At 34.2% G+C, this 14,030-nt stretch overlaps 1 protein-coding gene across 1 annotated transcript in view; it reads left to right on the top strand.

Annotated features, from left to right (window-relative positions):
- LOC110017902 (exosome complex component RRP4 homolog) overlaps nt 1-14,030 on the top strand; it is a 61,845-nt gene that overhangs the window by 44,876 nt on the left and 2,939 nt on the right. The window contains exon 7 of the mRNA XM_020715058.1: nt 3,645-3,713. Coding sequence (XP_020570717.1) covers nt 3,645-3,713 — 69 coding nt within the window. The remainder of the gene's footprint in view (nt 1-3,644; nt 3,714-14,030) is intronic.

Consider the following 14,030-nt stretch of genomic DNA (forward strand, 5'->3'; position numbering starts at 1 on the left):
ATATTTAAATCCCCCCCGACGAACCAATTTTCAGTAATAGTAGCACCCATATGAGTAAGTTGCTGCCAAAGAGGAAGCTTATCCCATAAAAGAGAGCTGACATAAATAAAAGTAGCCTGACCAAAATAATTTTCCAACCGATAATGAATAAGAACATATTGCACATTATCATCAATGATGCTGAGAGTGATATCTTTCTGCCAAAAGACCAAATTTTATTATTTACATTACAGAAATACATGTAACCCTTGAATTTTTTAATGATGTTCTCTTTATGGATTGAAACAAGAGGTTCCAAAAGAACAAAAATGTCAGGTTTATGGACCCTACATAAATGCTTTAAACGATTAAAGGAGTGAGGGTTCACCACTCCTCTAATGTTCCACACCAGAATATTAAACATTTTGGCCCATGACACCCTCCCACCTAGCAAACCTAGGGGGAAGGTGCAAATGCTCGCCCTCCGAATGATACGTGACATCAATATTGTTTGCTTGTGTCATATTTGGAAGTTCAAATCTCCTTTTCCCTCTTTTCCTACTATATTTTTGAATTTGTCATTCAGATTCTAAAGCAGAGGCAGCCAAAGAGGATGGATTCGGTTGTGATGGAGTAACCACAGAAGTAGAAGGATGAATGATTGCTTGTGGGGGATCAAGTGCCTCAATTTAATTAAGTGAAACAGTAGGTATCTGAGTGGGATGTGGCTCGGGTTCCGGTTCAGGTGTATAAATAGGTTCAACGTTTTCATCAGTTCTAAGAGGACCCACACAAGTTGCATCAACTGCTGCTTCCACGAGATGAGCTACACTAGTTGCCTCCCAACAGGGAGCAACCAGATCAACAGGACCCACACAAACATCGACCCACGCAAACATCAACAAACTGAACAACCGGTTCAGAGATGTTAGTTCGAAGAGCATATTTCTGCTCAGCAGAACGACCAACAGGGAATTTCCTCAATTTGAGGTGCAAATGGAAACAATGATCAGAATCATGACCAAACATGCTAAAATGCAAACAGTAGTGAGAATGTTTTTCAAGCAAAACCTGCTGCCAATAACCAGTTGTTGACCTCATTTTTAGTGAGGTCTTAGTCTCCTACTCTTAGAACCTATAATCTAGCCTTAGGAGTTCCTGGTTGACCATCCTAGCGGACTAGTAATGGAGCCCACCCCCCGTAGAACTTCAAGCCACTTCTTGACTCATTTTTGTGAAGAACTCGCATGAGTGGTTCCAAACACTCAACTTCTAGTTGCAAGGGCTAAGGACCAACATGTAGAGGGCCCGAAATTGAGTTCCTATAGGATCAACAGCCTTAGGTGAACCCTTTGTGACTCTCATTAAAAGTTTACCATACATGACAACTATAGAAAACAAAATTTCGTGATTGAACAAATGCACCTTTAGATCTGGAAGTCTAAGCCAAGCAGGAATAATAGGATGCTCGGTCTTAGGGTCAAACTCCGTTGTCCATTTAAGGACCTTAATCCAAATATCACCAAAATGAACAGTTATACGTGCAAAAAACTTAGCATAATCATCCTCGTTAGAGAGTTGGATCAGAATATGCCGGTTGTCCAGAGCTCCAATCTTCCAACCCCCCCGATAATATCAAAAGATCAAAGTTCTTCATCAAAAAATCATATTTCGGAAGCCCATAAAGGAACTTACCAACAAGATGGAAATGACAAGCAGAGGCGAGAATAAAGTTTTTAGAATTGGAGAGAAAAAGCTCACACTTCTCCCCCTTACGTTCCTGAGATTTAATGAAACTGTATTCCCCACCGAGAATAAGTGATTTGTGAAAAGAAGATGGAAAGCAAACTTCGGAGGAGACCCAGAGGAAGAAACCCCCACAGTGACCCCAGCATACGTCTTTACCATAACCGTAGAGAAAAAGAGAAGTCGAGAGAAGAAACCGAGAGCGAGGGAGAAGCCAAAACCATAAAGCAGGAAAGATCTCACCAGAGAAAGGCCGTCGTATATATAATTATTTTATTCCCCACAATGTGGAAAAATTTGGGTATGTTTCTCGATCCATTTATCTTTCATGCCATGAATCATCACTCACCCCTTTTACTCTTCTTTTGCCCTAGTTTGCTGGCGTGCTCATGCCCTGTTTCTTTTATGATCTTCCCCTCAATCAACTCTCTCCGCCCCAAACTAAGAACCCAAAAATTTCAACCCCCCTCGACAATGCTACCCACATGGTTCCTCATCCTTCTCCCTTTCAGCCATACTCAAATTTTTGAAACTCTCGAGTAATAGAAGTGAGGAAGCTAGAATTGTAGCTTGCTCTCAAAGTCATTGATGTGCCGGCGAGTGTCCATGTGATTTACAGGCTCAAGCTAAAACGTCCCAATGCCTGGATTTGCCCAAACCAAAAAATGAGGGAGAAATGTGATCTAAATTTTGTAGGATTTGAAGTTATAATTTTCCGGTCTGGTAGAATCAAAGCTGAATCCATCTAAAGACTACCCAAATCTTGTTTACATTTGGTAGAATTTAACTTAAATCCCTTTGAGATCCTATTCAAATCTATTACAAAATACTAATTGTTCCATTTTCCCGCCATCTTTCTTTCTCTTCCCTCTAAAATCGCCTCACCACTTATTTGTCGCTCTCCATTTTCTCTCCCTTCTCTCTCTAAAAAATTATAAGAAAAAGAAAAAACATAGAAGAAGGAAAAAAGAAAAGAGAGAAAAGAAAAAGAGAAGGGTGACGAATGATAAACAATTTCAGTGTGTAATTTTGATCTTATGCAAATTCATTGCATCAAAATCAATTTTGTGACTCGAGTGCACATGGTGTAAATGTGAAATAACCGGTCTGTAAAAAAAATAGTATCTATAAGTATATTTTCTGAAACAAATGGGGAAATCTTGTCTTCACAAGTTTCTTTTGTAGGTGAAAACTTTATGTTCCTTTTTGGTGTGGTAGAGAAAGAATATTTGACCAAAAAAATCATTGAAAATAAGAATTGCTTGTGCCTATCTTTTTTGATATGATAGCAGAATTTGTGTGCGGGTATAAAAATTCATACATGTCTTTCTTAGTATGTTGGAGTAGAAGATTAGTAGTTACATATGCTACATATATTTCTTGGTACGGCGGGCAGACCCAACATTCACGGTTGATGATGCTATAATGCTACCAAAATTTGAATCGATAATACAAGGCAAGACGAGTGATCTTAATGGGATCTTATGCAATGCAATGGTGAGTTAAATTTAAAATTGTGAGATAAAAATAAAGTTACGTTTTAATGATGGATGATAATGATAAAAAAGAGCAATATATTGTGCAAGTATAGAATAAAAATTAAACTCAAATGACATATCAGCCCTGCAGTGGGCTCAATAGCTCGTACATGAGCAAAAAACAAAAATTTATCTCCGCGATCGTGAATTTCAGATAAGTGTATGCTTTCTTGTGGTTCCATATTTTTAATTTGTTTCAAGTCACAATAATGGGTATTGACTTGAGTTTGTGTGTGTTTTTCTTTTTGATAGATTTCTGTTTAGGATAAGCTCGTATTATCTTGTCTTGATCACGATTGTTTTCTGTTCCTGTAAATTTACTTTTCCTGTACCTCAGTAACTTCATTGAAACCAATATTTGTTCTATTGACTTCTTATCAGGCCGAAGTACGTGGTTTCCAGCATGATGGAAGCTTGCATTTGCAGGCAAGAAGTCAGAAGTACGGAAAGGTACCTAATTTTTCTTCATAACTAATTTTTTTGCACATTACTAGCATGTCTTTAGGTGGCATCTCTCATATGGATTCATTAATTTTTTAGCAGGGCAAGGATTTTTATACCCTCTTCAAATTCATCTATGCTAACATTTAACCCACAATCCTTATGATTTTAAGGGCGTGCTAACTTCCCAATTTTTAGTTAGCAGTCCATTCATATGTGGACAGTGACATTATTAGCAGAGGTGGAAATTTCTCATCTTGCACCTTAGTTGACATCAAAATAATAATAATAATAATAATAATAATAATAAATACCAAATACGAAATACTTATCTCATGAATTAAAATCCATAGATTCTTTTGAATCCTGAACTAGGATCCCCCTGTTTGCTGTAATGCATACTAATTTTTTTATTCTTTCCAACATATATTGGAAATAATGCTGAAATAAGATGAGTAATGCAAGTAAAATAGAGGAAAAGTGTGTTATATTTTGAAAATCCTGAAATCGGCTCCTAATTCCGCTCATGCAATCAAATCCAACAACAGAAATGCTGCCAGCTTGCACCCAACTTGCCTCTGCTCTTTTAGCATTCATTTTGTAGCTTACAATCATCTCCTACCTGCATACAACCTTCCCAGCCAATGCAAGCTGGTCTCTGTGCCTCCTCCTGGACCATCATACAACCTCCATGCCTCCTACGGCCATGCTTCTAAGTTGCATGCCACAGCTAGCTCATCCTGCTGTCCTATAGTCACTTTTTTCCTAAAAGTGGAATAAATTTAAAATTGTGCATTCATTATATACGCTATTGTATTAGCTAGGCGTTTTTTATTCTTGTTTTCCCTTCCCTTTTGGGCTCAATTATGGCTGATTTTTGCAACTTGGTTATTTCCAAATTAAGGTTCTCCAATTGGGCTGTGTTTTTTCCTATAAACATTTTATCTCTTCTACCTATTGGAATTTGAAGATACGATTCTCCTCTATGGTTTTCAACATTTTATTAGAGATTCAATTCTTTATCTCTCATTCTTCTCCATTTTCTATCCTCTACGCTTCTCCTTCTTCCACATCTTTTTAAAATTCTTAGTCTTTTTCATCCTTTAGGAATTTCTTTATTTAAATAATGATGATGGTTAAACCCGAAATGGCCCTGAAAAGAAGATTCTCAATTAGTTTTACCTCCTGCCATGAATCAATATCTCATGGCTGCACTAATATCCAAGAAACCTTGATTATCCAATGTAAATTATTATTTTTTTTTAGTAGAATCATCATCAATATGATCGCTCAAAAAGGTATGATATTGAATACTTTCATTGTCCAAAATGGAATACAACTCTTTTATGGTGGACTCCTGTAATCATATGATAGAAGATGACATCGTATTTTAAACTCTCCTTTTCGTAAAGGATTCTAAAGCCATAATCTTTAATAGATCAACATTGCAAGTAGCTGGCATTATGACCATCAATGTAACTAGCTCACTGGTTATTAATTCAATTATTTTTTTTAAGGACTTTCTGGGATCAATTTCTTTTAATTTTTAATTTATTTATTTTTTCTTTTATTTTGAAATCATAATTGTTGTGTGTTTTTTATATTTTTTTCTTATAAAAATAAATTAATATGCCTTTTGAGTGTTTTTAAAAATAATCATATTGTAATTGAATATGCCTAATATTTTTTGTTTCAAATCAAAATGAGTGATCCCGATCCCTAGGCTTTCTTGTAATTTATTATCAGTTAACAAAATCATTTCAGATATGAACTATATTACTAATTTCTTCTTATTCATTGTGAATTTTAAGATAGAGAATTGAGAAGGGTAACTTGCAAGGAAAAATAATGTTAATCTCTACCTCCTAAGTTAAGCAACAGAGTCCTAGAAGTTAAGAGAAATATACCTGGTTTGTATATTTCATTAAGATTAAAGTGCAAAAATGGTCCATTGACTATTTACAAGGAGTTGTTTCAATCCCATGGTAAGTGTCAGATTAGTCCACAGATTCTTTAAATTAGGACTTAGGACCCAATTGACATTTTTATAGATTCTAAGATTAAAATGACACATTGCAAGGAGTTAGTGGTCTAATTTGAAAATTGTCTAATTTCACTAATGAAAGCATAATCCTGTTGTGAGACTTTTACCTTGATAATCCAAATTTCATGTACCTAAAAAAATATTCTTCTTTGTTCATCAATGCACCTCTCGGAGCATTTCAATGTGAATTATCAATTATCTAAATAAACTCATACTTTCTGCCCTATTCATTCTTGTAAGGCTTCCGAATCATTTGCAACCATCTATTGCTATACATAAGGCCCATCTCGGGTGAACAATTCTTGGGCTCTAAGTGTTTTATATCTTTCATTGATGGTTACTTCGATTTCCATAAATTTCACTTCCTTGTATAGATTCGGTTCAAAATTCAATTTGAAGTCCTCAGGAACTAACGTGGAAGAATATATATTTTTTTATTCTTGGGGATTGTCCCCTTTAATAAGTTCATCGAACTGATTGTATCTATACTTTGGAAAATGAGATAATAGAAAGAAAAAATAGAAGCTTTTGGAGACAGCTCGATCAATTACTATCACTAATAACATTTCCAAATATTATTTTGGGGGAGGCTATCCATGCTGTTGTATGTCTCAATAATCATATGCCATCCATAATCCTAAAATTCAAAATTTTCTGTCAAACACGCATCCAACCATATGTTAAGTTTAAAATTACATCAACCATTCCTCTTAAAGTGTTTGACTGCTCTGCTTTTGTGCATATTTTTTCTCATCAATAAAGCAAAGCAAGCCAAAGAGTGATAAAATACATTTTTATTTGCTACTTTATTGACTGACAGGAATATAAATGCTATTTTTTTATAATAAAAAATATAACCTCAACATGTTGTAGCATTTGAAAGCAATCATTCTTCTTCAATACTCACGTTCAGAGGGACTATATCAACTCTATTTATCAATATTTGTGTTGTGATAATATTTGCATCTGAACCTACACCTCTCTCAAATTTACTCTAATATCAGGCTTAAGATCACATGCAACGAGCATGATACAAAGGGATTGCCTATTCCTATTATAGACGACAAAAAAAATTCAATTGATACTGTAAAGCAAAACATTTATTTAGAACTAAATGCGGTGTTTGACTGACGTCCTAATATCAATTCAAAATGATAAAATATTATTGATTTCGATGATGAACTAAACATTCCTATTGCTGCTCAAATGAAAAGCTTAAGATGTTCATGAAGTCATCCTAACTATCATTATATTTTTAAAGACAGATTATCTCATATATTATGTTTTTTTAATAAATCTTTTTAGTTTGTAAATTATGTACAACATTAAAACAGTTTAAAATTTTCTTTATAGAAAATGTTGTTTATGAAATATTTGGGCTTTAAAAAAATTGTGCTTGGAAATTTCAAATCTTCCATAGGAAAGAAACCTGTTTGATGATGGAGCTTCAGTGTGAAATATAAAGTGGATGTAAATATTAATTGATCAATTAGAATTGTTAGCCAATTCAAAATAAAACTTGTGGCAAAAGATTTGACTCAAATAAATGGTATTCATTATCAAGAAAATTTTTTTCCAGAATTGTTAAGATGATGAATATCAAACTAATTCTCTTTTATTATAAATTTAGAGCGGTCTTTCTATCAACCTGAAGCAGAAGTGCCTTTATTTGACAATTCCTTTTCGATTTGAGAATAGAAGCAATACAATTAAAGTCTGCGGATTTACGAAATTTGTATGTGGGTTTAAAATAATCATAAAGACCTTGGTTTGATAGGTTCTCCATGGTGATTGAAAGGGATGACTGCTCTGAATGACAGTTTTGCCATAGTTTTGTTTACTATGAATTCATTTAAAACAACAACAACAACAACAACAAAGCCTTAATCCCACTACGTGGGGTCGGCTACATGAATCCTTTTTCTCCATTGCGTCCTATTTAGTGTCATATTTTCATTTAGTTCTAGTAAATTAAGATCATTTTTAATACAATAAGCCCAAGTCTTCCTAGGTCTACCTCTGCCTTTCTTAACACAAGTCGAATCTAAAACATCTACTCTCCTAATCGGATCATCTAATGGTCGACGTTTAATATGACCAAACCATCTAAGACGACTTTCTCTAATTTTGTCTGTCACAGGAGCTACACCAACCCTATCACGAATATATTCATTCCGCATTTTGTCTCTAAGTGTAAAGCCACTCATCCACCTAATCATTCTCATCTCGGCAACACTTAACTTATTATTATGCTTCTCTTTTAAAGGCCAACATTCAACGCCATAGAGCATTGCAGGTCTCACCACCATCTTATAAAATTTTCCTTTCAGTCTAAGCGGTACTTTTCTATCACACAAAAGGCCCGAAGCATTCCTCCACTTCAACCAACCAACTTGAATTCTACTATTAACATCCCCATCTATATCACCATCGCTTTGGACAACGGACCCAAGATATCTAAATCGTTCACACCTTTTAATAATTTGATCACCCAAAGGCACACTTCTGTCACTAGAGCTATTACTACTAAAATTACATTCAATGTATTCAGTTTTAGTTCTACTTAAACGAAGGCCTTTAGACTCCAATGTAGACCTCCATAATTCAAGTTTTTCCTGGGCTTTTTCTCTCGTTTTATCCACGAGAAGAATATCATCAGCAAAAAGCATACACCAAGGTACATCCTCTTGTAGATGTCCAGTAAGACCATCCATAACTAAAGCAAAAAGATATGGGCTTAAAGTCGATCCCTGATGTAAACCAACAGAAATAGGAAAATATTTTGTCAATCCTCCTTCAGTTTGAACACAAGTAACAGCTCTAGTATACATATCTTTAATGACTTGAATATAAGTCATATCAACACATTTCTTCTCGAGAACTCTCCAAAGGATATCTCTTGGAACATTATCGTAAGCTTTTTCTAAATCAATAAAAATCAAAATATAATTTGGAAAATTATGAGGATAATCTTAGTAGGTTTCCTTTGGCCAGACAAGTCTATGAAAAATATTATGATCTTTCGAATTGTTTTGTACATTTCTATATTTAATCAAATATATAAACCTTGTGATAATTTATGTAAATTATACACTTATTGAAATTTGACAAAATCAGTTCCACATTGTGCATAAAAATCATATTTACTTACTGTAAAAGTTAAAAATTATTTAGCTTAATTTAAGCACTAAAATTAACTTTTAAAGTAACTTTGTATTTTTGTACAAAAATAATTATCATAAATTAAATAAGCTTAGAAAAATCATGAAAAATAGTTTTATAATCTATTTTTTTGAAAAAATTTCATTTTCAAAGTGTATTTTGAATTAAAATAATTAAAATAATCAAAATTTTTAAAACTACAAAAAATGGTTCAAAATGTGTACAAGCTTTCCCTGATCACTTAGAATTCATTATGATATTTTTCCTAATTTTTCTAAGTTAAAAATAAAATTTAAAAGCTTAAAAGTGAATTTTCCTTATTTTCTCATTAAATAATTATAATAAATAAATTAAAAAACATAAAAATACAAAATTTGATAATAATAATAATAATTTAATTCAAAAAATCATGAAATTTTGCTTTGGTATTAGTCTAATTTTTATAACATAACTTCTTATATTTTATCTTTTCTTGCACATTATTATTCCACCACCAACTATTTTTATTTGTAAATATTTTTTCTTTTGATTCTCCAAGAACATCTTTTGCTACATGTTTAATAGCGTTTGTTACTTTATCCCACATCACATTTGCTTCTTCATGAATATCCCAAATTTTGAAATCTTGAATTTTACTCATAAAATTAATTTTATTTGTATCTTTTAAGTTTCTCCATCTAATTCTGCAATGATGAGTCCTGGTATTTTTTATTTTACAACTCTTAATCTTAAAATCTAAAATTAATAAACGATGTTGGGTATTTAAATTTTCACTTGGAATGACTTTACAATCTTTACAATCATGACGATCTCTTCTTCTCATAAGAAAATAATCAATTTGTGTTTTATTAGATCCACTCTTATAAGTAATAAGATGTTCATCTCTTTTCTTGAATAAAGTATTAGTAATAACAAAATCAAACGCTAAAGCAAAATCTAAAATAACTTTACCTTCTTCATTAGTTACTCCAAAACCGTAGCCACCATGAATATTTCTGAAATCTTCTACCACTCTACCGACATGTCCATTTAAATCTCCTCCAATAAAAATTCTTTCTTCAAGAGGTATCATTTGTAAAATAATTTAAAAGTAAAATTTTATTTTGATCATATACTTTAATAACATAATTTTAAAAGAGCATTGTGAAGGAGTGATAAACACTGTTCAAATGTATCCATGCTCAAGAACTTGAAATTAACACCATGATCAAGCAAATGAATTTCTCTCTTGCAACATAAATACATGTTGAGCTTACTGAAGGAGTTAAAGAAATTGGTATGCTTGGATGTAAATCTTCAATTTTTTGTCGAAAAATCATGACATTTTTTGATCCATTAAACAAATAATGAGCCAAGGAGTTTTAACTTTGGTTGATAAAGGAAGATATCCACGTCAATAGGACGGTGTTTTAGAAGTGGAGTTTAGCAAAGAAGTGGTTGTGGAATAGTGAGAGAATGAAATATGAAAGTTTGACGGTGTTTGGAGGGGGATAAGCGTCGCTCGACGACTGTCCCGACTGAAAACAAGAAAGAAAAACAAGAAACTGTGTGACATGGATGTCGAGGAGGGGTGGGCTGAAATTGCATCGTGGATAACACCGGGAAAATGAACCGAAACTAACAAATAGCAATTCTCCTACTATGAACAACAGTTGGCTGCGAGTTAGACAAGGAAGGAGGCCTTCGAGCATCCGAGAGATATCACCACCTCGATTTTATTAGGTTACAAACACACCGCCTGAAAGAAATCTAAGGCTACAACACTCCAATAGAGAAAACAAGGGAAAAATATTTTCGAATAATGTAAATCAAATCAAAAGTCCCCTCAAAATAAAATAAGCAAACATATAAATAGTTTTTTTGCAAAAATAAACTTAAATCTAATCATTTTTTGTTACAACCTTAGCTGTTATGGCATATAGACGAGTATTCTCTTGAATCAAGTCTCAAGCCATTAAATATACATGTTTCTCCCACTTCTCATACTAGGATGAGTGTATATGATAAATGAGCATGTTAGGAGGAATCAAATTTAGGACAAAATATATGACAAGCTGGACAACTCTCAATGGCAACCACCGAGGACAAGGCTCTTCTTGTTCTCTAGATGGACTTGAATTTCACATTAGGACATTCTTTCCCACAAAGCTCGTAAGGTGATTTTCGATGTTGTGGTTCATTCCTCTTGTCTTACCATTTATTTGTGGCTGCACTGTTGAACTGAATTTATTACTCAAATTATTTCATATAATCTTTTTGAAATTGTTCAAAAGTTTATCATCTCTGATATGTTGGACCTCCTTTAATAGGTGCAACTCAGGGGGTAGATTATATATATCTGAAAATCTTGAAATTCTCTTATTTGGGGCTATCTTGTGTCTGATATCAAGTCTTCAAACTAATAGTCCTTTTGGACAACCAATACCAATCATGCTAATGTTCCTATTCACGCTTGAAAAAGGATAGTCTGTGGCGCCACATCCTCAAACTCTGTATGAACGTTCATTACCTCAGACTTATTATCTTCTAGAACAACTGATGTTAATCCAACTGGAAGCTCTCTCATGGGCTCTGAAGGTTTTATCCTCTAATGTGTCACTATCCATTTCTTCAATTGCTCCTTGCTCAGTGAAAGTGACTGCTCTGCTATTTGGGCAATCAGATGCCACGTGGCCAAAACCGTGACACTTGAAGCATTTACTGACGAGAATAAATTTGGGAGTATTTGTGGTCCCCACCTTTTCTCCACTTTGTACTTCCTCTGGCTGGATTTGCTTAGATGCTTTACTGGGTGTACTCTTGATGCTTGATATGAATATGATGGTTGAACTTTGTTTGAAGTGTGGTCTAGACCTAATACTGCTAGGTTGTCTCTCCACATTTAGGGCTAAGGTTTTGATATCTTGTAAGGTCTAATTTTGTTGCAACTGTACAACATTGCCAATAGAGGATCTCAATCCTCTCAAATATTGAGTTGTGGTGCTCTCCTCAGGCTCCACTAGCCCACACTTCAGTATAAGCTGTTCAAAATTGGCTTTGTACTCACTCTTCTACTGAGAGATATTTCTGTTGTAACTGATGAACTCAAAAACATATCCTGCTTGTAATATGGTTGTAGGTACTTGGGTTGCATGTCTCTTTTCATCTTGGTAATTTTGGCTTAGTGCCTCAAATTTTCACACCTCAGCAACGCTCTCTTTTTTAAGTTGATGGTTGCTAATTTTCCCATTATTTATGGCGGAATATATTTGTATGCAAAGACCCTTTATACTGCTTGGAGCCACTCGATGAATTCTTCTGAATCTCTGTAACCGTCAAAATCCCGTAAACCCGCTTTTACTCCAGGATCTCGACTTCTCATGCCAAATCTTTTGGGTAGTGGTTCTTCTTCACTGGAAACTGCTTGGTGGAAGAGATCTATTTCATCCTTTTGATTTGGCAAGTCACTGTTGTGGCTACTGGTGACCTCTTCGGCAAGTCACTGTTGCGGCAAGTCTTTATTGGAGTTGGAGGATTTCCCACTACATATATTTCATAGAAAATTTTTAGACACCGCTTTGTGAGTTTCTCATAAGTGGCATTGTGTCATTTCCTCTCGATTTTGTTTTCAACGAATGTAGGATTGCGATTCAAGGTGTGTTGAGGTTTAGGTTTTGGTGGAAAGGTGTCGGGATGGATTTTTGTTGAAGGCGGAAAGGTTGAATTTTGAAATTTAGGATTGGGATAGGAATTGTTGTAGGAATGATTTATGAAAAAAATAGTTATTGGTGGGGGTGTTAGGTTACATGGAAACTTGGTTTAGGTGTAGGAAGGATAATTCCTTAATAAGGTATTTATGGTGTGTTGGATCCTATTACCAAATGTCACTGTTCCAGGGCTCCTATATGATAATTTAGAAGAGGGGTTTATGGTGTGTTGGATCCTATTACCAAATGTCACTATTCCAGGGTTCCTATATGATAATTTAGAAGAGGGGGTGGTTATGGAATAACGAGGGAATGAATTATGGGAGTTTGGAGTGGGATAAGCTTCACTCTACGGCTGTCCCAACTGAAAACAACAAAGAAAATCACTAAACGTTGGGACAACAAACCTGAACTAATAAGACTAGTACTTACAACAATTGGCTGCAAATTGGACGACAAAGGAGGCCTCCAAGCATCCAGAAGACATCACCCTCTCGATCCTATCAGGTTGCAGACACGCCTCTGAAAGAAATCTAAGGCCACAACATTCCAACAAAGATAATTAGGAGAAAACATCTCCAAATAACATAAATCATATCAGTAGTCTCCTCAAAACATAAAAACAAGCATATAAATAGTTCTTATGCAGAAATAAGCCTAATTCTAATTAAGGTAATATTAAAATATCAATAAGGAGGGTTCCACATGGCTAGATAGTCGAGGGAATAGAGAAAAGCTCGATAGGCACTGTAGCAGTGGTTTGAGAACCTTTTCTGCTTCGATCCTGCTATCGGGGTTGCGGGAAGCGGAAAGGCTCCCGCGTCAATTACCTACGTATTTTACATTTGATCTAATATTTATTTTTCTGTTAGTGTTAGTCATTTTATGAATTACCCCATAAAGGAGAACCTTTTTGTTATTTTAGGATATTAAGATATCTCAAAAAGGAATATGAGGAGGTTATTAAAAAATGGACTATCATAGGTATTAATATCTTCATTTGATGCTGATTGTAGTAGATTTGTAACAAATCGTAAATTCTTGTAGATTATCACTCATTTATATTAGGAAATTTAGTCACATGGAGAAGCAAAAAGTTGTTTTGTAGTTGCCCGCTCAAGGACCAAGTACTTTAGAATTCTTTGGAAGTTAGAGATTTGAACGAATTTATTGACCCAAATTTCATTATTTTGAAAGTTATTCAAATTATGTCTAGTCGAGGGTTCATCAGATTCTACTCCAACCATTTATTGGCCTACTTGTCATGCATGCATGCATGTATATGCAGAAGTTGGTAATACATACATACTTATATATATATATATACATACATGTATGTATATATATATATATAAGTATGTATGTATTACCAACTTCTGCATATACATGCATGCATGCATGACAAGTAGGCCAATAAATGGTTGGAGAAGAATC

The sequence above is a fragment of the Phalaenopsis equestris genome, unplaced genomic scaffold (assembly GCF_001263595.1).
Source record: "Phalaenopsis equestris unplaced genomic scaffold, ASM126359v1 Scaffold000002, whole genome shotgun sequence".
NCBI lineage: Eukaryota > Viridiplantae > Streptophyta > Magnoliopsida > Asparagales > Orchidaceae > Phalaenopsis > Phalaenopsis equestris.